This window comes from Pseudochaenichthys georgianus, chromosome 9, assembly GCF_902827115.2.
Source record: "Pseudochaenichthys georgianus chromosome 9, fPseGeo1.2, whole genome shotgun sequence".
Lineage (NCBI taxonomy): Eukaryota > Metazoa > Chordata > Actinopteri > Perciformes > Channichthyidae > Pseudochaenichthys > Pseudochaenichthys georgianus.
The window spans coordinates 10,188,892-10,213,756 of NC_047511.1; the positions used below are offsets into that span (position 1 = coordinate 10,188,892).

At 41.0% G+C, this 24,865-nt stretch overlaps 1 protein-coding gene across 1 annotated transcript in view; it reads left to right on the plus strand.

The window, feature by feature from the left end:
- The window catches only part of wdfy3 (WD repeat and FYVE domain containing 3), a 118,565-nt gene that overhangs the window by 5,061 nt on the left and 88,639 nt on the right, over positions 1 to 24,865 (plus strand). Inside the window, exons 2-6 of the mRNA XM_071204336.1 lie at positions 8,115 to 8,325; positions 11,575 to 11,698; positions 13,402 to 13,511; positions 19,157 to 19,252; positions 19,322 to 19,387. Of these exons, the coding sequence (XP_071060437.1) occupies positions 8,115 to 8,325; positions 11,575 to 11,698; positions 13,402 to 13,511; positions 19,157 to 19,252; positions 19,322 to 19,387 (607 nt within the window). The remainder of the gene's footprint in view (positions 1 to 8,114; positions 8,326 to 11,574; positions 11,699 to 13,401; positions 13,512 to 19,156; positions 19,253 to 19,321; positions 19,388 to 24,865) is intronic.

The window sequence follows — 24,865 nt, forward strand, 5'->3', positions numbered from 1 at the left end:
GACAGTACGGTTTGCTTGTTTACAGATTGTCTAAATGTTGGAATGTCTTTGTTATTTTGGCGACTACAATGTTTCTGTAATTGATAGAAATGTTGTCAAAATCTATGAAAAACGATCCACGGTTTCCTCCCTGGAAAAGGTTGTCCTTTAATTGTCTTACTTCCTTGATGAATGAATCACCTTCTGAGCTCAATGACAGAGATCGTTTGACATCGCTTATCGTTGAAAATGTAGTACCTAGATGACAAAACTCTTGCCTTATTGAACAAAACAAAAAATGACTTTGCTCTTCTATGTGATGTAGCTCTACTGCTATATAGCCCTAAAGGTTGATAAGGCTGATATCTGATTGACCTTTTTTTTTGTTGCCATGTCTTTTGAGAATTATTCTTATTACAAGGACACAACCGTAGAGACACCAAACATGTCTTAAAATATACACATATATATTAGGGATCGACCGATATGGCTTTTTCAAGGCCGATACCGATTATTAGTAATCAAGGAGACCGATAACCGATATTTGGAACCGATATACATTTGCAGTAAAATCAGAAAATCTTGGTGTCAAAATGTAAAATAACACAAACTCCAACACAACTCAACACAACTTCTTTGAAATGCATTTACGCATATTATGTTTAATTAACTTTTAAACATCTTACAACTGGTTTCCTCTCTGTGCCCTTTTCTTTAGTGCAGTCATCTGCAATGAGTTAGAGAGAGACAAGAAGTGGGGCTGCAGGCTAACATGCTTAACTAACAATAATGCTTAATTTATTATGTCTGTCTAAAATCCCAATAAGCTGCTAGCAACTGCAAAACACTAGTGCTAGCTAATGTTTTGCAAACTATTAAAAGTGAGGCTATTGCAGTAGACCTAACGTTAGTCTAGTAGCCTCACTTCTAATATTTTGCTAAACATTTGCTAGATACATGTTGGCTAGCTAATGAGCTTCACATATCAACCTGAAAAACTGCGAGGCTCCACTCGCAGACCAACCACTTCTGCTTTTGGAATCTACATTTCTGACATCCAGCAAGATTTTCTCCCTGATTGGCGGCTTTTCACCAAACCGTGGCCCAGCCTGAGTTTAGCCGCCAGCTGAAGACTGGCTTTCCTGCTGATGCTGCTGAAGCTAGCACCTCTGACCACCTCATAACCCCACTGCTGGTGGCTGCTTAGCTAAATGTGAGATAAATATGTGCCCTTTTCTGTCTTTACAACAACTAATGGTCCATGTATCCGGTGGAGAATTTGTTTTATTTATGATAAAGACTTTGTCCGTGGATTATTATGCTATGAACGAAAGGCAATACTTCCCTGACACAGAAAGGGGAAGGACGCTAGCATGGCAGGAAGCTGATTCAGCTGCTGAGAATAGCTCCTCATTGTGCTAAAATAGATATGAACTTGTCATTTCATAAATTAAGTGTGTGTGCTAGGGATAAATAATTGGTTCATATTAAAGGCTACTTCTCACTGGTAAGCTTCAATGGGCTTCCAAACGTTTTGTTAAAAAAAACAAATATGGAAGGTGGTGGTTAAATGTGTGTTTTTTGCCACATATGCACAAAGAAAAAAAAAATCTCTTGGTCATTTTATTCTTAAAACAAGACTTTTTGTGTGAAACACTCACAAGGTCAGCGTATACTGTATGAGTTAGCACTTTCATAACATTTTTATGGTGTTTGTTGATAAGTAATGTAACTTAAACAAAACAAAATCGGATACATAATTAATTCTATGCCAAAACGTCACTCTGGTTGCATCTGCTCATGATTAGACCCTCAGTAGTTTTTAATTCCCCTCCCCCACCCCCCCAACTAAATAGATTATGGCTGAATACGTTTAAATCAGTAGCCGCAGTTAATCAGACATGCCTTGCAACTTCCTGTATCTAAATGGACTTCATGTTCCGCAGTCACTTCCTCTAATACATGGAGCGAAAGCAAAGCGTGCAAGTCAATAGAATAGAGAAGTGTTTTTCCAACACCTAAATGCACTTGTTGCATAATACAAATGTACTTTATATTTAAAATGTGTTTTTAAATCGTAAATGGACTGTATTTATATCGCTCTTTGTCCGGTCTTTACGACCCCTCAAAGCGCTTTACATTTACAAGTCATCATTCACCCATTCACACCTCATTCATACAGAGGTGCAAGGTGCCCACTGCTCAAGGAAGCTAACATTCACACACACTCACTCACACACCGTTGGCCATGCCATTGGCATTGGTTAACTATCTTGCCCAAGGATTACATCGACATGTTGACCATAGGGTGGTTGGATCAAACCCACAACCCTCTGATTAAATGACGAAAGCACTCCTTCACAGTCACATACTTTCACATACATTTTATTTGTTTTACTCGCAAAGGTTGAATGTATCCCTTTTTATATATAAGTAAGTTCACCTTTAAATGTAGTTGACATCCTTGAACATGCATCAACATTGGACTGGTTTACTATTACCGTCTAGAGGCCTGTCGCTTAAAACTAAAATTCCCCGTCACCAAACTGTATCAGTGTCTGCAGCTGGCAGTGGTATAATTTTGATGTTTTGTGAGGATACGTGCTGTAGGGCTTGCTCTAATGCCTTATCTCAGGAAGGCAGAGCTGTTGGTGAGTGAAAGCTGAATTGTTGAGTATATCTGCGCCAACACAGGCTGTATTGTAAACGTCAAACCGTGAGCCTTTCAGGTCTTCTTTGATCCCCATCATGTGTCTACAACGTGTCTGAGATTAACCCCACATGTCTGGGGTTAATTTTTTTTTTACTTACAAAAAGTAAGGTCTTTCGAATTGGGGAAAGTAGCCCACAACATTGATGCAAAAGAACTGATTATGCAACTCAAAGCATGACTGCGGTAGTTACAAATCAAAGCAATGACCAGGTGAAGGGTGAGGGAAGAATTCTCAGGCACAGGCTGTGCACTTCAGAGGAAAGTGAAGCAAATGGAAATTGCCGTTTAAGTGTGAGTTCACATAGAGGACAGCTCTGCTGCGTGGGCAAAATGAGTTACTAAAGCCTTCAGTCTGGAGTAATTTTGTTAGTGCCACATTCCCGTAAATCAGGATAACACTCGGAAGCGCCTTTGTGGCCGTCTGTCTCTGCCACCATGTATCTTTACACGTTCTTGCTGTCTTTTATGACAGTTCTAAAAGGAGAGGGACAGGACGAGTAGGTTGTCGAGCTGCCAGTCATGGCCAGGCAGTAATTTAGCAGGGAAGCACTTAACAAAAGGCTGAATTATGGGAACACCTGCTAAAAAAACACGATAATTGAATTGGTTGGAGTTATGAAACAGTATGTGTGGTATGTTATAGGTTCTAGGGGAAAGGCCATAAGGTCATTACATATGTGCGTTTTCTCTGTTTCAGGACTGATTTACTGTATTTAATATTGTGTGTTTAATGAATGCAAAGATAAGCTGTTAGGGTAAGGTCCCTGGATAACCAAAATGAGAATTGAATTCCATTGACCATTACATTGAATATATAGTATTATTGTATATAGGGCTGTTCGCTTATGCCAAAAATCATAATAATCACGATTACCTTTGGTCAATATTGACATCACGATTATTCATTGACTTAGAAAACATCAATTTATTGAACTTTAAAACAAATAAAAATAATAATTTGAACAGTATATTTTTAACAGTTGAATACCCCTGAACTTTAAGTATAATTCAACTGAAAAACCAATACAAAAATTAATGGAATAAATAAAACATTTAAATAAATAGTATAAAAATAATCCGGCTTGACGAGGTTAGTGAAAGTTGGCTGTACGCTAGAGACCGGAGAATAAAGACACGGCAACTAAAGCTTCCCTTGTAACGTCTTTATATAGATTTATTAAACAGAATGCAAGTCACAACACAACCTGGCCGAGAGGGCTTAGGGAGGGGTGAAAGCGCACGCGCGGGCAGGATGTATTCGCAAGACAAATTTGAGAGCATCATTGCGAAAGGGAACGCAGCAAAATAATCGTTTTATTTCGATTACGTTGTTTTCGTAATTGTTGCAAGTCAAAATCGAGATTCAAATAAGATTAATTGCACAGCCCTAATTGTATATTATATTGGTTGACTTGTTAATGACTTAAAGAATGGGGTGCTTATTGGAAATAAACATTTTAGCCAAAAAAAGAACCTTTTTAATAAAAAACATACATTGACACAAGCATAGAACAACATTGGGTGGTTGTTTTCATAAAGAGAGGGAATACATTTGGCATACTGGCGTTTCTATAAACTACATTATGAATACACAAAAATCTCTTGTGATATCACAACAATAAAATCTGATTTGCCAACAGACAGAGAAGCTTGCCAAGAGTGAATGAGCGTGCTCAGAGGGGCGGTTAGCCTGAGGGTGGCTGGTTTGAATCCAGATTGGTTTAGTCTTAAAGGTCCCATGTCATGCTTTTCCGGTTATTGCCCGTCCCCTTGTGTGTTATGAAGGTTTTTATGCATGTAAACGGTCTGCAGAGTCAAAACCCTCAAAGTACACCCTGCAGCGAGTAAAACTCTAAAACAGAAAAGACCTCCCCAAAACGCCTCGTTGGAGATACGTCATTGTCCATTTGATTCTTCCGGGTACGCATGATGTCAACCGTACCCGGAACAAAATGGACCAATCCGTGGAGCCGTTACGTTACGTCCGCGGAGCCGTTGCGTTAAGCCCCCGCTGATTGGTCCAAATTGACCAATCCACGGACTTCCTCACACACACACACACTCAGTGCAGGCAGCTCTACTGATCTCTCCTCCCTGGCTGCAGGCTGATAACAGACAGTTGGGATCGCGGCGAAATTCTCTCTGCAGACCCATTCTCACAGCGTTTATCAACCTTTTTCTTTCTCAATATCAAGCCACACTTATTGTTTTTACTTCGGCTGTGACTTTGTGTGTGCTCAGGATGAGTGTGGCTGTGTATCGCCAAACAAGGAAACAACACCTCCACGGAGCTTAGCGCGATTCACAACGTCCCGACCAATCAGATCACACAGCTATTGGAGCTGCAACGAGCCGTTAAAGGCAGAGAGGGAAATTCAGTGAATACACGTAGTTTACAGAGATGCTGTATGAGAAACCAATGTGAGTTTGGAAAATTGCACAACATAAATCTATTCTAGTAGACCTCAACAATGGAATTATGATCAGTGGAAATGGCCATGACATGTGACCTTTAATAAGTAGCTGAAGAGATGGTCCTCATAGCAAACCTTCGAGCAGAGCTGCATCAATAAAACGATCAACATACAAAATAATAGCCTCTATTTTGAGAATCCATTTATTGCTTATTCGAAAAAGTTTTTAACATAAAGAGTTCCTGCTTGTCCCCGTTTTAAAGTATAATAAAGTGAACGTCATATGGGTTTCAGCTAACTAAACAAGACCTTTTAAGAAATTGCCTTGGACTTTCACAAACTGATGGATCATTTTCACAAGTTTCTGCCCTTTATAGATTATTTGAAATTGATTAATCTACAAAATAGATTTAAGAATACTTTAAAAAAACTACCGGCCAGGAACAACATTTAAGCTAATATATGATAAAAACATACAAAAAAGACCACTGGTATATGTAGAGCATCTAATAGGGTGTGAGTGAGCAGCCTATTTACACCTATATATTGTTCTGGATGGCTTTCGGAATGTATCCTAAAGTACATGTACATCTGCCACAGAGGCAAAGACTATAAAGAAAGTATCCATGTTTCGGTTTCAGAACTAGTGACTTCTGGTTGAAATCAAATTTTACTAGCATTTTGGAATTAGCTGGGTATTAATTAAGTCCTTCCTGATGTGTTCCATTGTTTACTCTATTTTAATTTAAAGGCCCTGTCACCTATTATTACATCGTATAACATCGATATTAAAGAGACTTATGCTTGGTTTGAATTAAAGGTGTCAAAGTTAAGGGTGCGTTCACACCTGCCTTGTATAGTCCGGTTGAATCGAACCCTGGTGCGTTTAGCCGCTTGGTGCGGTTCATTTGGGTCGGTGTGAACACAGTCCGAGACCTCTTAAGTGAACTAAACAACCGGACTCTGGTCCGCTAAAATAGGTGGTCTCGGAGCGCTTGCTTGCGAACTCTGGAGTGGTTCATTGCTGGTATGAACGCAGTCCGCACCAAAACATAGGAAGCGCAGTATTTACGTGTCACAAGAACGCGGATATCTTCAAAAATCTTTAGCGTGAGAGTCTTTCAAGACATCCGCGGTTGTTTAGTTAAAGAGCGAAGCAGAATGAAGTGTTGAACAGTGTCGTGTAAAGTAAAAATTCTCCGTCAGCTACATAAAAGTAAGAACACCTGTCGTCGGTGAAACGCCCGTGTGAACGCAAACCGAACCTTCTGAAAAATGAAACAATGTAACAAACTGTGGTCTGGTGCGCACCAGAGAGCGGACTATTAGGTGTGAATGCACCCTAACCCTTCTGTAGCCATGAGAACACTTTCCCCCCACACTGTGAATAGTTTTGAGCTTTTATTTTTAAGATTTCTTATCATAATTGTTTTGGATAGCCATAAAGCAGAGGCTTTTGGTTTAATGTCTAAAGTGAGAGCGCTTTTGGTAAAACGTGATGGACCTCTGTAAGGCATCGGACTGTATATTACTGGAAATCACATTTTCAGAGCAAATGTCTTGCAGTCATTTAAGCAATCTCACGAGCAAAATATGATTTTAACATCAGTTAGAGCTTGCCGTTGCCAATTCTCCACCTTTACAGTGTGAAAGGGTCCAAGTCTTAGAGCCAGTGTGCTGTATGATGTTACAAAATGTACTTGATAATTATTGTGTAAGATGGAGCAGTGTTTAAATGGAACAAAAAGGAAAGAGTAGTTTTTATACATGTATTTTTGAGAGTTTTTCTTTCTAAAATGTCAAGCTGCATCCCTAAACACTCGTTAAGGGAAAATAAATGAGAGTTTTGTTTTGTTTCTCCCACAAACACCACCGTCATTGTGCCCTTTGGCAAGTTACAGTGAGAGATGGATGGGCTCCTTTGTTGCACTCTTTCTGGTTGTTGAATTAGTTTTTCCTCAGCGTATGTTTATCTGTGCCGTATGCAAGCACTGCAGTTCCACGAAGTCTCCTAGCAACCATCTTAAAGATAGGCTGAGAAATTGATTTGTGGAATGAATGGCTAAATATATACGACGTCACAAGCAACTAGTTGTAGCTTTTATTAATTTGATTTTAAAGGGGCCCTGTTATGTTTTGTTATGTTATGGGGTTTTCCCCTTTGCTTTAGTGAGTTATATTGGTTGTTGTGCCTGTAGATGTTCTGTAAAGACTGAAACTCCAATGTTTCTCTCTGAAACACCTTTTATTGGACTCATTTGTTTACTTCTGTAACACAATTACATCACTATGTAACACACACAATTCTATTGGCTACCGCTCCAACATATGGTGCGTGATATACTAAAGGACTGGGCATTTCTGACATCTTTAGGCGGATGACCAATCACAACAGACTGGGCTCTGGTTTCAGTCTTTGAACATTAAAGTACGTAAACATGTAGCAGTAGAGGATGAAATACCTATATGAACCTGAGAATGAGCAGAATATGTGCCGTTTTACTGACATGAGATGTTTATAAGAGAACAATGGTGGTTAGCTTGTAGCAGACAAGTTAGAAGTTAGAATTAATAAGCCAGCTCAATCACATGTATTTTAAAGAAAGTTTTAGAGAAGACCATCTTGTTTTCTTTTAAATATTACATGTTTGACTTCTTAGTATCTTGAACCTCATGTGTCTTTTAAATGCACCATTAAAGTGATGTCATTTGCTGAATTTACCAGACTAGCTGTTAAATTGTTTTCACTCACAAACTTTGTGATTTTATCCACAATATTGATGATTTTTTTTGTACCAAAGATCTCCCTTTGTGAATGCAAAAATGTTGTAGCAAAAGTGATTCTGATATTTGACTGAAAATATTGATATTTTCATCACATTGCCACGCCCTATTGTTAATGTGGATCTTGTTCACGGAGCACATTTTCAGTACAGTAGAGCTGTTATGATACTCGAGTATCAAGTTGCTTGAAGACATGTCTGAGCCCTCCTCTCTTCCACCTACAGGGCTGCATTTGCCCTGACAAAGCCGCTCAAGATGAACATGGTGAAAAGGATCATGGGCCGGCCGAGGCAGGAGGAGTGCAGCCCCCAGGACAACGCGCTGGGCCTGATGCACCTGCGACGCCTCTTCTCCGAGCTGTGCCACCCTCCTCGACACATGACCCAGAAGGAGCAGGAGGAGAAGCTCTACATGATGCTTCCCGTATTTAACAGGGTGAGTCACAGCAGGGGGGGGGCAATTCTGGTGTTGCCAGGTCATATAAAAATGTAGTCTCCATCAACTTAAAATGCTGTTCACACCTTACCAAGAAGCTCTGAAAGTGATATTTGTACTATTTGCAGATATGTCCTTGGGTAAAATGAAACTTTTGGTTGTATTCTCTAAAGAAACGTATTATTTATATTTCTCACAATTGTTTTATTAAAATATGTTTGTGTTGGCATTATTGAAGGTCTAAAACCTGTGCAAATAAATTCTCTAAATTACAATATTTGTATTGGATATAAGAGAGAAGGAAACACAAATGTAAAATGTACTCCAACATTACCTATAAATAATAAAACCAGATAAACTGATAATTCTACAGGTTTTTTTTTTTTTTCAGATATTTTACTGTGGATGGATTCATAGGAACTCAATACATGACTATATTACACATTGGTTATATTTGGAATCAAAATACTGCTGATTTCCATACAAAACCCGACTAAACACCTCACTGATTCTGCTTCAACAGCCTGCAGCAAAATCTGAAATGAGCCTGTTGACTTATGTGGCTTTGTTGCCGTTAAGGCTTAAGCTCAGCTAAGAAGAGCACAATGAGAGTTACCTTTATTTACCATTTAAATGGTGAAACTGCTACGACTTAGTATTTGACCACTTCTGGTCAACGGTTATTTTAACGTGTTTTTGGTTTGAAGACTGAAATAAGGTCTTTGGTTGACACGTGCTTTAGAGATATTCACTTTTTTTACCATATCAAATAAGTCAGTCAACACCACACACATGTATATGCAAAGCTTCTAGGTGTCATAAAAGCAGCCGTTGCTAACAAGTGAATAAATAAACTACCTCAGGTTATCACTCCACACATTACCCACCTTTAGCTTAGCGGCTGTGATGCGCTGCCATGCAACTGTGATGCAGTTCCTTTATAGCCCAGCAGTATCTTTTTACTTCGGACAATTGCATTCACGCTTTAAAAATCACAAAGCGGTGTTAGGATTAGACTGCTGAAAAAATATGTAAGTATGATACATGTGTGTTTGCCACAAAACAGTCAACTGTGAAATCCCATTGCTTTTTGTCCAGGGAGCCTTGCCATGCTAATTTCCGGGTCAGCCTACAAAAAGACGTCATCAAGACATCCCTCTGTAGACGCGGAGTTAAAACTTTAGTTCCTTTAGGGCAGTGATTCTCAAAGTGTGGTCCGCGGACCACTGGTGGTCCGTGAGCGCCCCCTAGTGGTCCGTGAGTATATTGGTAACATTTCACATTTTAAATAAATAAGTTAATTTAAGTTTTCCGCACTCTTGCGGGAATATCTCCGCAATGGAGCGAGCTTAAGTTTCACTTTTGATTGCATGATATAGCCCAGCGCAACACCTTCGTCACACATGTTGCCGCCTGTTTGTACCATTTTCAGGCGATTTCTAATCTGTTCTAGAAAAACGATGTGTTTTTGGATATTTGTGGAGTTAGGTGGGCCGCGAGTGTTTTTTTATTGGTTAAGTGGTCCTTGGTATGAAAAAGTTTGAGAAACACTGCTTTAGGGATATACACATGGAACCTAAACACCAAAAACATGTTTCAGTCACAGTAGTATTTCAGCCGGAGTTTGCTGATCAGAGATCCAAAATAATCTCATTTACATGCATAGAACCAATGCAGAATATTGGTGCTGCAACTAATAACAATAATTTATAGAAATGTGCTTTTTCTGATTAACTAAATGTTTAGTTAATCAAAGATAAAAATATAGTGAAAAACCTGCAGCCAAATGTATTCTTCTCTTATTTAACCGACAATCCAACATCTAAAGGATACAATATATAATACCAAGACAACCAGCGTACTTGGATAGGAGAAAAACATCTGAATATGTATCATTGTTGTGTGCATAAATTATTTAAACTAATAATTAGCCATTAATGTTGTTCTTCATAACGTTTTCATTGATTATTTCTAGAATGAAGCTGTAAAACTAAAATGCATAAATAACTAAAGGGTTCAAACAAAACGACATGCTTTTATGCAGAGAGACTGCATGTGAAGTCATGCAAGGGAGCCTTAAATATAAATAAGCAAATAATAATTTATTAAAATGTCTATTTTCATATAACACTGATGGAGTAATAGGCCTTTGTGGTTGGTAGCTGCTGCACACCGCCCTGTAGAGTGTTCTCATCAAACTGAAGGGCCATAACAAGGGTCTCTTGACTTGTCAGCTAATTACCCAGCGCTGGCTGCGACTCACCCACTGGTGGCATCATTTAAATCATGTCAGAAATTGGAAGTAGAATACTCCCGGGGCAGCCAGCTCCAGGCCTTCTATTGCGTCAGATTTGCAGGGTAAATAAATCCAGGATGAGTCGTTGGAGAATGAAGTGTAGTTCAGCGTCGCCCCCTGCTCCCCAAAGGCTCAGGCTGTAGTCAGCTCAGAGAGATGTTAGCCAGTGTACCTGATGCATCCCGTGTGTCCCTTCTTCATGTGAGTACAGCTGACATTTTATTGAACTGCAGGCTTGAGTACCATTTAAAGGGGCCCTGTTATGCTTTTTGCCTTTGTCCCTTTCCTGTAGTGTTTTATATTGGTTTTTGTGTAAATCCCTAAAACCCCTTTGTTTACTTCCTTAACATAGTGACATCACTATGTCTGTTGGCTAGTGCTCCAACACATTGTGCATGATAGGCTAAGAGGCGGGACATCTCTAAGCATTAGACCAATCACAACAGAGCCGGCCAGCTAACCAATCAGATCAGACTTAGCTCTGGTTTCAGACAGAGGGTGAAAAGAGGTGCTTAAGACTCAAGTGATAGATTATATTAGATCAGATATGCTGTATAGATCCAAAGTAAGGAGGGGTTAGGGTTAGAAGCATGTCGAACAAGCATTGCACATGATGATATTTACAATAGAAAGATCTAGATCTATGGACGACAGAATAAAGGAAATACGGTGCACTGTAGAGTTACACTATAAAGATCTAAATGCAGTATACAATGTGCACCAAGTGTTCAGGGTAGATGGAAGGGAAACGCATTGTGGTTAGTCGGACATGCGCATATCTCCTTTGATACAATTCTCTATCAAACAACAATCAGTACAAAGGTATACAACCAGACTGACTAAGGCTGATTTAGTGACCGTTCTAAAAGCATATTTCTTTTAATTCTAAAGTGACCTTTTTAGTATGTCTTTTATTTTTCCTGATTTAACCCAAGCTGAACTGTCTGCTCCAGGTGTTTGGGAACGCTCCACCCAGCAGCATGACGGAGAAGTTCACCGACCTGCTGCAGTTCACCACCCAGGTCTCACGGCTCATGGTGACCGAGATCAGACGAAGAGCTTCTAATAAATCCACAGGTGAGCCCTCCGTAGCAATGTATCATTCCTTTGGCATCAGCTGTGGGCATGTCCCATATCCAGTTGGCTACTTCTGGCAACAACTGTTTATGTGTGCCCTTTCCCCGTCTGTGGGTGTGTTTGCAGTCCCTTTGGCTTTGCTGATGCAGACATAGATGTTGGAAACCGTTTTTAGTATTATGATCATGAGCAGAACATGACAAGCATTCTTCATCCATTAACAACAGTGTTGTATTAGAAACCACACTTACTTTGTCTTGAAAGGTTAGTTTCCGTAGGAAAGACCGTAAATAGACAGCACGCACGCACGCACGCACGCACACACACACACACACACAGAGAGAGAGCTGAAAGTCTCCAGCTTCCCGTCTCTTATTTTTCTCTCTCATCTCTCTTTGAACATGTGATGTGTTGTTTTCAAGCAGAGAGCCGCTCTGATTCTGTAACAGCATGGTCTTAACTCCAGCTGGTCACAAGGTCTGTGTTTGAGTCAGCATTGACTCATTCTCTTCGCAGTGCTCTGCCATCATCAAAACAAGGGATTTTGGTTTGCTCAAAATCATTTAAAAAAACCAGCCAGACTTTAGCTCATCTTGTCGATGCAACAGTTGTGACTCTTCATCCGTCAATGATGACGCAAAGCGACGATGATGTCCTATTTCTTGATTTACTGCTCATCGTAGAGTAAACTAAGGTGTGTTCTAAGGCAGTGGTTCCCAACCTGGGGGGCGCCAAAGGTCGCAGGGGGGCGCCAGGCCTCAGATGATTTGAGGCCAAATCTCATATTTAGACTTTTTTTTATTATTTTTTTTTTAACATATAATTGTAACGCAATACATGATTGTCACTAAAGGCCTTGTCTCTACATTACAATAAAATATAAAAAATAATTGATTAATTAGAATACAAATTCAAGTTAGTATTAAAGGCATAACAAGACAGAAATGTATAATTCTTTCTTTAATAGAAATGTTTCCAAACCAGGCTTTTCTGAATAAGCGCATTTTAAAAACATAGTCATTGTCCATGCCGGTTTCAGTTGGATTATTTGTCACAGTTGCTCCGATCAGATCGGTCTCCTGCATTTTGTAGATTATTTACGACACATCGGCAAAATCCGGTTTACTTTGAGCATGTGTTGAACAGTTTAATCCCTTTGTGAATTGTTTCCACTTGCGCCGTCCTTTAATTTCTTCATTCAGCGGGAATCCAAATGAATTAATCCTGAGTCCAATAACCATCAAAGTCACTCCAATAGTGCTCCTTAATTACGCTTTCATCCTCCTTTAACAAAATACTTCACATTCATCCAGTTTGTGACCGTAGTTGTAGCATTTTGAGACTTTTAAACTTGAATTACCGCTGTTGCACCGTTCTAAATCAATGCTTAAATTGTGTTCAGACATTCAGACAGGATATCATTTGGAAAATCACCCATCACATCCAAAGAAATGCTTCCCCCCTGCAGTAGGCATAGGGTGGTAGAAAAGACACTTGTTGATAATAATTATATATGTCCTTTTTGTGAGGCCATCTTGACATTCAATAAAACGTTGTTCACAAAAACCAGGCACTTGTCACATCCACAAAGACGATTGAATCGTTGCATAACTGATCACTGTTCCGTCGGCCCATCTGCCTGCCACAATAAGCTGTCACTTCTGTCTACTTAACGGCTGGGTTTATGTGTGTGGCTTCTCCAGAGGCAGCCAGTCGAGCCATAGTCCAGTTCCTGGAGGTGAACCAGAGTGAGGAGGCGAGTCGTGGCTGGATGCTTCTGACCACCATCAACCTGCTGGCCTCCTCCGGACAGGTTGGTCAAATCACACCAAATAATCCTTCACATCACCATCACACGATCTGTCCAAATCAAGTGTTCCACGTTTTTACGATATGTATGTTTGTTTGATTGATGGCACATTTTTCTGTTTGCGTTGTTGATTATTATGTTTTTTTTTTAAGATTCGCCTGATGCATGTAAGTCTAGATGTTCAGCCCCTTTTCCTCCGGTTTAAAAAACGCACTTACACACATATTTTTGGCTTCTGTCTTAAGTGGCAAATGTTACAATCAGCATTCATTCCCAGGACATTTTGGTAGCATTGAGGTGAATATATCATATCAAATCAACAGGGATTTTGACAATTATTATAATTGTTTACGTAGAAAACGTACAAATGATTTGCTGTCCTCAAAGACGCCATTGACAGAATCAGTAATTTTTCCTTTGCTGATCATCGTAAAACATAATTAATTCAAACAACCTGGAGAAAAAAGAATCTCATGAAAACGTTCTTTGCGAGGCTTTCCTCTGTGCACACCTCAGGCATGAGTTTCAAAGAGAGACTGAAATAGTAACAGATATATAAAAAAACGTCTCTACTGTTCACTAACCCTGCTTTTCGGCGCCTTTGTGACATCAAACGCGACACACGGGGAAAACAACCGAAAGGCATACTCGGGTTCTGGCATTGTGAAAGGAGTCTGACGCATATTTTTAAAGGGCTTTCCTGCGATTTAACCACAGCATTTACATGCTAACTTGGGTGGGAAAAGGGAATTAGGTGTCAGGACACACATAACCCATTTGCTTCTCCAACGCTTTGATCTTCCAGCAGAAAAAAGCACCAGTAAGAACAGGGAGATAATGGTTCTTGAATAGAAATAGAAATATACCCCAAACAGTCTTTTTTAATTGTATTCTGCTTTACTGCAATGCGTGAAGGAAACGAATGCTGCCTTTAAAGGTCTGCCACGTTTGGAGATCAAAACAACATTTTTCTCTGTATGTCCCAATACATCATTCAGAATGAGAACACGGAAGCTTCTCAGGCTCCTGGTTTAAAGGTTAGACATAAAGGTCTTGTTTTTCTGTGCTCTATGGTCAGCAGACGTCTTTTGAACTTTTCGGGCTGCATTCCTCTGGAGGTCTTGTGGGGAGCAGTGCTGTCAGCTGGCTGGCTGCTTTCCTGCTTATCCTGCACCGTTGCACTTCAGACATTCTCTCCAGTTGTTGATGATAACGCTTCTGCAGACATGCTTTCAACCCAATTAAATCTACTAGTTATGTCCTATTTCTGTACACTATCCATTGTAGAAGTATTCGACTCAATCGATGATATGTACACTTCACCTTTAAAAGTCTCCTGTTATGCTCTTTTCAACAATATATTATAAGTCTCAGACATATAGAAAAACATGTCTCTGAAGTAGGGCTGTGCAATTAATCGTATTTTAATCGCAATTACGATTTTGGCCTGCCACAATTACGAAAACAACATAATCGAAAATAACAATTATTTTGCTTTGTTAGGTTGTGACAGTGCAACATATTTGATCAAATTTAATTTTGGTCTAATTTATTTGTATTTATCATATTTATATATGTTTAGTAGCTTGTGGAAGTGTGCTCCGAAATATTTGTTGATCTCGTTTATTGGTATTTATTATTTTGATATTATTTATTTAAATGTAAATATAAATGTATCATTTATTTAATTTATTTTTGTATTAGTTTTTCAGTTGAATTATACGTTCAGGGTAAAAGATACTGTTCAAATTATTATTTGTTTTAAAGGATTTTTTCAAAGTCAATGAATAATCGTATTTAATAATCGTGATATCAATTATTGACCCAAATAATCGTGATTATGATTTTTGCTATAATCGCACAGCCCTACTCTGAAGTGTATGGCTCGAAATACCAAACGGACTGTGCATTGTAGCGTCTCATAAACCCCTCTGGTTCAGCCCTGTTTCAAAAGTGCTGATTCTGTGCCTGTAGCTTGAAATGCTAATGAGCTGCTGCTGCTGGCCATGCCCCTGTGTGGATGGGTTTGGTTAAAAATCTCGGAGGAGATTCAGAATCTCGGAGGAGATTCAGAATCTCGGAGGAGATTCAGAATCTCGGAGGAGATTCAGGCGATGAGGTGGGCGGGTGTTGCCTTGATGGGTTATTGGCTAATGGTTGCCCAACCCACAAAACTGTTGTGACATCACAACGTGGCTAAAATCTGATCAGCTCCTTTCAGACAGCTTTTTAATTAGATTAATCAGGTGAAGAAAATAACAAATATTTTTTCCTGACACTTTGCCAATCTTTTAACACACTGGGGACACATGTATGACACTGGGGACACATGTATGTAGAAAAGACACGAAAAAAGGCATTCGGCATAATAGGAGACCTTTTAAGAGTGCGTTTGCAGATACAAAATGACTTGGTATCTTGAGAGAATGGTGAGCTGAAGAACCGTTTGAGCGATACTGGTTTGTTTCTGCTGCTGTTGTTTCATTAACTGTGTTCTCTGCAGTATTAATGCAGTTAAGTTGAAGGATACATTCCTCAAGGGTGGACATAAAGTACCACTGCTTACTGTTTTTACCCCAATTAAAAAAAAAATACAACTGTGCAGAAAGCAAAGCCCTTTGCTGTCAGGGAATACAACCAAGGTTTCTTTGTACACATTTTATTTTGCTTGAACTCACACTAAGGCCTTCCAAGTGCCCCACAGCAAACAATTGAGGGTTTAAACCACTTGATGTCACTGAAATTGAGTTTATTTGCAGTTGGAGCCCAGTTCAGCCTTATCGTACAGTCAGCAAGATATGTGTGTTCTTGTGGGACCAGAGAAGTGTTTACTGGGGCTCTTGAGAGTGCCTATGTTTAAGCAGCCTTGATGGTACTTTAAAAGGAGGCACCTGTCAAAGCAAACATGTTATACACATAAATACAAAGCTACTAATTCATTTTCAAAGCCACGTACTTTAGTGCTTGAACCGGGAGATGGTTACATCCTCTTTTGTGCCACCAGGCTGCTGCTGCCATATATCACAGTCGATATAAGATTGGGTTAGGGTTCAGTTGTAGCTGCTTTAAAATCGTAGATGGACAACTTGCCGTGTGCAAAGCTTTTTCTCAGCAAGAGATGGCAAAGATAACATTTATAAAACAGCAAATATTAACAGGAAATTAGCTAGCATTTGTACACTTCAAGTTTCCTCGTCTGAAGTCTATTACTTTTTTTTGTGTGGCTTTTTAGTTTGTTTGCTGCCTCAATTAATGTTGGTGGTAAACCCTAGAGGAAGAGATGTTGTTGTTGTGTTCACCAAGATCTGTAAATACAGATGTAGTTAGCCCACTTGTGTTTTTTTTACCACCTTCTATGCGTCTTAAAGTTGGTTTTCTTTCTGCTAGATGAGGTGAAGAGGTTTTCCCGCAGCACTTAACCGCACATGCACATGTCTGCAGCTGATATGCAGATTACCATCTTATCGTGCTTTATGGTTTGCAATAAAGAAAAGACATTTTTTTAAAGGCCAACCACAGCCAGAATGTAGCAGCTTTTTTACCAGTCGTGTTTCTGGAAAACTGTTGTGATGTCATTATAATGCTGCGCTACTGTTTAATATCACTACACACAAAGTGACGTGTGTGCTTTCAGTGGTTGGTATCCCTTTTCTCTCGTGGCTCAGACAGTAACACAAAGAACTCTCCTCGCAGCTGGCGTCCCATAAACCTGACGTCACCCCCCCTCTCTTTAATGCTGTCCTGCTCTATCTCTTACTTCCTGCCCCCCGCCACCCCCCCCCCCCTTTCAGATGATAAAACAGCAATATTTCCGTTTGTTGCCGACTGCCTCTCTCTACCTCTGCGCTGTCTTCTTCTTTCATCGGATGCCCTTCACGCTCGGCATTCCCACTGTGCTTGTGTCTCTCTTTGAAACAGACAAAAATGTGCTTCTTGACATGCTTCCTCTTTTTTCCTCCTTGTATCCGTCTCTTTTTATTTTATCTCGGTCTTTCCTCTTCCCTTTTCTCTCCGTTTTACACACACAATAAAATGTCTTCAAGTTTACCTCTCTGATTGACTGCTCCCAGTAACCTTGACCTTAAAGCTGCAGCAGGGCCAATCTGTCTCTTACAGCCTGTACACACACACACACACACACACACACACACACACACACACGCATGCGCGCGCGCACACACACACACACACACACACACACACACACACACACACACATACCATGTATACATCATTTCAGGGGGCATTACATTGACTTACATGCATTTCCTGGAGACTTATCCTAACCTTAACCATAACCAACACATGCCTAACCCTAACCCTTAACCTAACCCTAATCCTAAACCTAACCAAGTCTTCACCCTAAAATTAATGATTCCCCTCATGGGGACCTCCATTTTGTCCCCATAAGGGAGGCGAGTCCCCACACGTGACTGTGTAAACAGATTTAGGTCCCCACAAGTATAGTAATGCTAGGCCACACACACACACGCACGCATGCACACACACACCTCCCTTGCCGAGTGTATCACAGGTACGCCTTCCATTATTCTTCCTCACTATTAACTAAAGACTCTTCTCCTCTGAACAACAGCTTCTTCTGTCAACGTCTTGCTCCTTCTTTCTCTCCCTCCCCCACTCCATCGATCAGCTGAGGTGTGTGTGTGTGTGTGTGTGTGTGTGTGTGTGTGTGTGTGTGTGTGTGTGTGTGTGTGTGTGTGTGTGTGTGTGTGTGTGTGTGTGTGTGTGTGTGTGTGTGTGTGTGTGTGTGTGTGTGTGTGTGTGTGTGTGTGTGTGTGTGTGTGTGTGTGTGTGTGTGTGTGTGTGTGTGTGTGTGTGTGTGTGTGTGTGTGTGTGTGTGTGTGTGTGTGTGTGTGTGTGTGTGTGTGTGTGTGTGTGTGTGTGTGTGTGTGTGTGTGTGTGTGTGTGTGTGTGTGTGTGTGTGTGTGTGTGTGTCGCTGTGCTCAGTTATCCATCTCGAGTCCACCTTCTCTCTGTGGAGGCAGACAGAGCTGAACTAAAAGGCAGGGTCATGTCAACCAGCCACAGTGTGTGTGGGGGGGGTTGTGAGTGGAAAAAAGGAACAAGGTAATTTGTCAGTGAGCTATTTTTCTCAGTGTGTGTGTGTGTGTGTGCGTGTAGGAGGCAGCGTTTGATGATCTGAATCATTCGCATCAGTGAGCACCAACCCCATCTCTTTCCCAAGCCATTTTCCCCTGCCATGAACACACACACACACACACACACACACACACACACAGCTCTCATGGCTACTTCTTAGTTAATTAAAATAGCTTACCCGTTTTCACAAAAATCAAACACCTCGCCATCTTTTTGAGTACCGGCAGTTCTTCTGCAGTAAAAAAAAAAACGTTGGATTTGAAACGTAAGGCTGTATTGTTTTTTATATATCTTTGCTACATTTTATTATTTATTTCGTTTTTTATTATTTATACTTAAATGATGTATTTATATTTTTGTTTGTTTTTGAAGAAATACAAATGAAGTAACATGTTGAACATAGGTTAATCAAAAACCCAAAGTACTCTTATGTCTTACTGACGTGTTCTCCAAAATGAATTTCTTATTCGTAATTCTCAACCGTTTGTGTTGTCCTCCTTCGCCCTTTCTTCTCTCCTCCCCCACAGAAAACCGTGGACTGCATGACCACCATGTCTGTACCCTCCACGCTGGTCAAATGCCTCTACCTGTTCTTCGACCTGCCTCACATGGTGGAGGCCCCAGTAGCACCAGCACCACCCCCCCCACCCCCACCACCACCACCCCCAGGCCAGGAGAAGACCCCCGGCCAGGGCCACACCCAGCAGGAGCTTCCCCTGGCTGACCGCAGGGTGCTGCTGCAGAAAGTCTTTGTCCAGGTAAGAGAAACAGCTCACTCTATAAATGGTGTATTCCAAACCAGAACTAGCTAAATATCCATTTCTACTCTTCCTCTGCTACCAAGCTACCAATACACTATTTATAAAGCTACTATTCATATGTGGTTTCAAAGGTTAAAAAGTCCTACATTCAATTGTCCAAATTCCTAGCCTAAAAAAAGGTATTTAAGGTTTTTAAATGTTTGCTCTAATATAGTTTTAACTGCAAAATAAGAAAGTGGAAATTGGAATTTCCTTACAGGAGTTTTCCTCCCCGTACAGAATTAAAACAACAATGTTTACCAACCCTTATATTAGTCTACCCCTTATGTATTCAGTGCTGTTATAAATGTTGGTTACATTTCACTAAATTCATGTAATTCTTGTTTTCATTCTTGCTAATTTTCCTTCATACTTCTGTCATTATGGCTGTAAAACAATTGCCGTACTTTTCGGACTATAAAGCGCACCTGCATATAAGCCGCAACAGTTAAATTGTCCGTCTGTCTTGCTCTCGTTCTGTCTCTCGGTTCCACTTTTACTTTGGCGCGCTACCCGTCTCACTCTTTTCCGGCCTCCAGCCTTTCCTGCTGGAGCCCGCCGCTTAAAGGTGGCGGGCGCGGACCGGTCATAGAGCCCATAGTGTTAAGGTGGTTAATTTTACCTGTAAAATCCATAGATTTAGGAGGTTCCCTAGTGGCCGTTAGCTGTACAAAAAAAATGGGGGAAAAAGTCGTGGCTTATAGTCCGAAAAGTACGGTACTTTCTTTCTTTCGAGTAATTTGATCGATTTACAAATGTCATGAAAAAAAAGATGGTTCTTTTTGTTAACATGTAATCTCTTTGCGCCTATACTACAGGATATACGGTAGTCTAGGTTGCTCTCTTGAGGCTGTGTAACGCATGCGCAGTGAGTCTGTGTTAGACCTGGAGCATGAGGTCCACTGTTCGTTAATGGCTCTGTATTGGTGTTATGTACGTTGTTGGAATAAATCAAGTTAACAGAAGTTAAACGTCGTGTTTATTTGTAGTAGACTAACATTGGTAGCAGAGGATGGTTAGCAGAAGATGGCTACTGCTAACTACAAAGTTCCACCGAAGTTCGACGAATCCCGACCATACGAGTGTTGGAAAAATGAAATCGCCATTTGGCAGCTGGTTACTGAACTTGATAAGAAGAAACAAGCCCTCGCCGTTGTCCTGGGGCTGGAAGGAAGGGCAAGGGACATCGCCATGGAAATACCCGCTGTGGATTTGAACAACGACAATGGTATGGACACACTGCTAGCAAAACTAGATGGCATGTTTCTCAAAGAAGAGAGAGACCGCGCATACGATGCTTACTCTTTTTTTGACTGTATCAAAAAGGAGAGCTCCGTGTCCATGGCGGACTATGTGATTGACTTTGAACAGCGATACAACCGAATGAAAAAGTACGACATGACTCTTCCTGACGCCGTGCTAGCTTTTAAACTTTTGGACACGGCTTGTCTAGACGAGAAAAATAGACAAATGGCGCTGACTGCGTGTACAGATTTAACGTTTGCTGCAATGAAGTCCGCGCTGAAGAGGATCTTTGGGGGGAGAGTGCAAGGCGGCACATCAAACGGAATACATGTTAACGATGAAGCGTTATTCACAGAGCAACGCTCACAAGGAAGATTCAGACGTCCAACAACGCAGCAGTTTGGACAAGTTGGACAACAAAGGCAACAGTCACAGGGTACCAACCCACTGGATAGGTTCGGTAAGAGATCAAAATGTGCTATATGTCAGAGCACGTTCCATTGGGCTAAAGACTGTCCTCACAAGAGTAGCGAACAAGTAAAGCTAACTGAAGATGGAACAAAGGTAGAGGAATGTGACATTACACTGTTTACTAAAGCCTCACTGTCTGAATCAGAGGTATTCCTAACGGAGTCTTTAGGGACGGCTATCATTGACACTGCATGTACCCGCACAGTGTGTGGAGAAAAATGGTTGGACAGCTTTGTCGCTGATCTCAGTCAAAGTCAAGTGAACCAGATTGTGAAAAGTGAAACTCCAAGCTCCAGACCATTCCGTTTTGGAGATGGAAATATAGTGCATTCCTCCAGAATACTGCACCTGCCTGCCAAAATAGGACAGACAAAATGTCGAGTGGAAACTGAAGTAGTCAAAGCTGATATCCCACTACTTCTGAGTAAGACTTCACTGAAAAGGGCAGGAACCATCTTGGACATGGAGAATGATAGAGCTGTGATGTTTAAACAGAATATCCCTCTTGAACTCACCAGTTCAGGACACTACTGTATAGATATCAGAGACAAGGACACAGGATTGAATCAAATTGAAATGAAAGATGAGGTCCTTACAGTCACAGAAGACAGCCAGAATGAAGATGAGGTCCTTACAGTCACAGAAAATATGACCTCAAATGAGAAACACAAAGCTCTCCTGAAACTACACAAACAGTTTGGTCACGCCTCCGCAGAAAGACTACAGCGACTCCTCCGCAGTTCGGGAAATAAAGACAAAGATTGTGACACTATTTTACAACAAATAGTACAGGAATGTGACATATGCCAGAGATACAGCAAGACCAAGCCGAAGCCTGCTGTGGGCTTGCCTCTGGCTTCAGAGTACAATGAAACGGTGGCAGTGGACCTGCACGAGTTGGAACCAAGTTTATGGTACCTCCACATCATTGACCAATTTACACGTTTCAGCGCTGGAAGCATTGTGAAAACAAAGAACTCCTCTGTGATGGTGAACTCTTTCCTTCATACATGGATCAGCGTCCACGGCCCACCACGGAGAATTTACAGTGACAATGGAGGAGAATTCAACAATGCAGAGTTCCGTGACATGGCAGAGAACTTTAACATTGAGACAAAAACCACGGCTGGATACAGCCCCTGGAGCAATGGGCTACTGGAGAGACACAATCAGACCCTCACCAACATCATCCAGAAGGTCAGACGGGAAAATGGATGTGACTGGCAAACAGCCCTAGACTGGGCTCTCATGGCTAAGAACAGTATGCTCAATGTGCACGGCTACAGTCCTCATCAACTGGTGTTTGGCCAGAACCCCAACCTTCCTTCTGTACTGGTTGATAAACCACCTGCGCTAGAAGGTACCACTATGAGTGCTAGAGTAGGAGAGCACATTTCAGCCTTGCATGCCTCTAGAAAAGCATTTACTGAAGCAGAGTGCTCAGAAAGGAGAAGACGAGCACTACGTAAGCAGCTCAGACCCACAGATGAGAAATATGAGATGGGTGACAAGGTGTATTACAAACGAGCTGAATGCACTGAGTGGAAAGGACCAGGGATAGTTATTGGTCAGGATGGGGCTGTTGTTTTTGTGAGGCATGGTGGTTGTCTAGTGAGAGTGCATCACTCTAGGCTTTCCAAGGTGAACACAAAGGTTAATGAAGAGCAAATGGTACAAAATGATGCTGACACAGAAGCAGGAAGTGAGCAAGGTATAAACAATGCAACTGGTAGTTTAGACAGTGAGCAAAATACAGAGAATGAACAACAATTCGGTGACAGGGAAGCCAATACAAGTGAAGCGATCGATCCTCCAAATACTTTGAGTAGCGTAACACAAACTGAAATGGCGCATAGGCCTAATGCCCATAATAATCCTGCCCCTTCTGCAGGTGTGAGTTTAAAAACAGGACAGACTGTAACATATATGAACAGAGGTGACAATACTCTACTTAAAGCAAGAGTCTTAGGGAGATCAGGCAAGGCTACGGGGAAATATAAAACCTGGTATAACATGCAACATCTAGAGAATGATGGTAGTGATGGGCAAAAGGAATCAATTGATATCTCACAGGTTGATAATCTCAACATTGAAACAGAAGACAGAGAAGCTGATGTACTTGTAACCAAAGACATCTCATTTGATGCAGCTAAACAGGAAGAAATAAAGAACTGGCACAATAATAATGTATATGAGGAAGTTGAAGATGCAGGGCAGAAATGCATTTCCACCAGATGGGTTTGTAGTCTTAAGGACACTCCCAAGGGTATAGTGCCTAAAGCCCGACTGGTTGCCAGAGGTTTTGAAGAGCTGAATATTCAAGATTTACCGAAAGATTCCCCGACATGTGCCACAGATTCACTTAGACTTATGTTATCAGTGATATGTCAAAACCAGTGGGAAGTCCATTCTATGGACATCAAATCTGCATTCTTGCAAGGTATGGAGCTATCCAGGGATATTTATATCCGCCCCCCTCTAGAGGCAGGATGTCAACATGTTGTATGGAAACTAAAGAAATGTGTATATGGTCTTGCAGATGCATCACTATATTGGTACAACAAAGTGAAGGAAATCATGCTGAGTACTGGTGGTAGAGTGTCACAGGTGGATCCGGCAGTCTTTTACTGGTTGGATGAGCAATGTAAGGTCACTGGGGTGCTTGCGTGTCATGTAGATGATTTTCTTTGGGCAGGCTCATCAAACTTTTCATCCAATGTGATCCCCCAACTGCAGTCTGCATTCAAGGTTGGGCGTGAGGAGCATGAAAAGTTCTCCTATGTAGGAATGGATTTGGTAACTGTTAACGGTGAAGTTCAGGTACATCAACAAAGTTACATCGAGAACCTGGAGCCTATTCCCATACAAGCAAGTCGGGCCACACAGAGAAATGAACCCCTCAACGAAACTGAGAGAGAGCAGTTACGATCAAAAATAGGACAGATCCTATGGGTTGCTAAACAGACAAGACCTGATGTAATGTTTGATTCATGTTGTTTGGCTTCTAATATAAAAGGGGCAACAGTACAGTCTGTTCATGATGCTAATAAGATCATCCGTAAACTAAAGTCTGAAAAGGTGACACTTAGATTTCAACATCTGGGAAACAATGATGCTTTGAACTTGATAGTTTTCAGTGATGCTTCATTTGGAAACCTCCCAGACGGAGGCACACAGGGAGGTACTTTTATAACACTTATGGGAGAAAGAGGGAAGTTTTCCCCCCTCTGTTGGCATTCAAAGAAAATCAGACGAGTGGTTCGCAGTACCCTTGCAGGGGAAACTCTTGCCATGTCAGATGGGGTAGACAATGCAATTTTTCTAGCCACACTATTTTCTGAGCTCACTACTGGAAATGCTGGACTGAATGCACCCCCTGTACTCTGTGTGACTGATAACCACTCTCTGTTCGATGCGCTCAAGTCCACAAAACAAGTCACAGAGAAGAGACTCAGGTTGGAAATCAGTAGCATTAAGGAGCTCATACAGAGCAAGAGGATCAAGCAGGTGCGTTGGTCAGACACAAAATCTCAGCTCACTGACTGTCTCACAAAAAAAGGAGCTTCGGCTCTTGTGCTCTTAAAAGCACTCAGTGAAGGACAATGGGATCTGGGTCAAAGTGTCTGTTGAAATGGAACATTGAAAACACCTTTGTTTATGTATTTGTTTCTTAAATGTTTCCCTAATTTATGTTGACTACTCAGGGAATTTAAACATTTT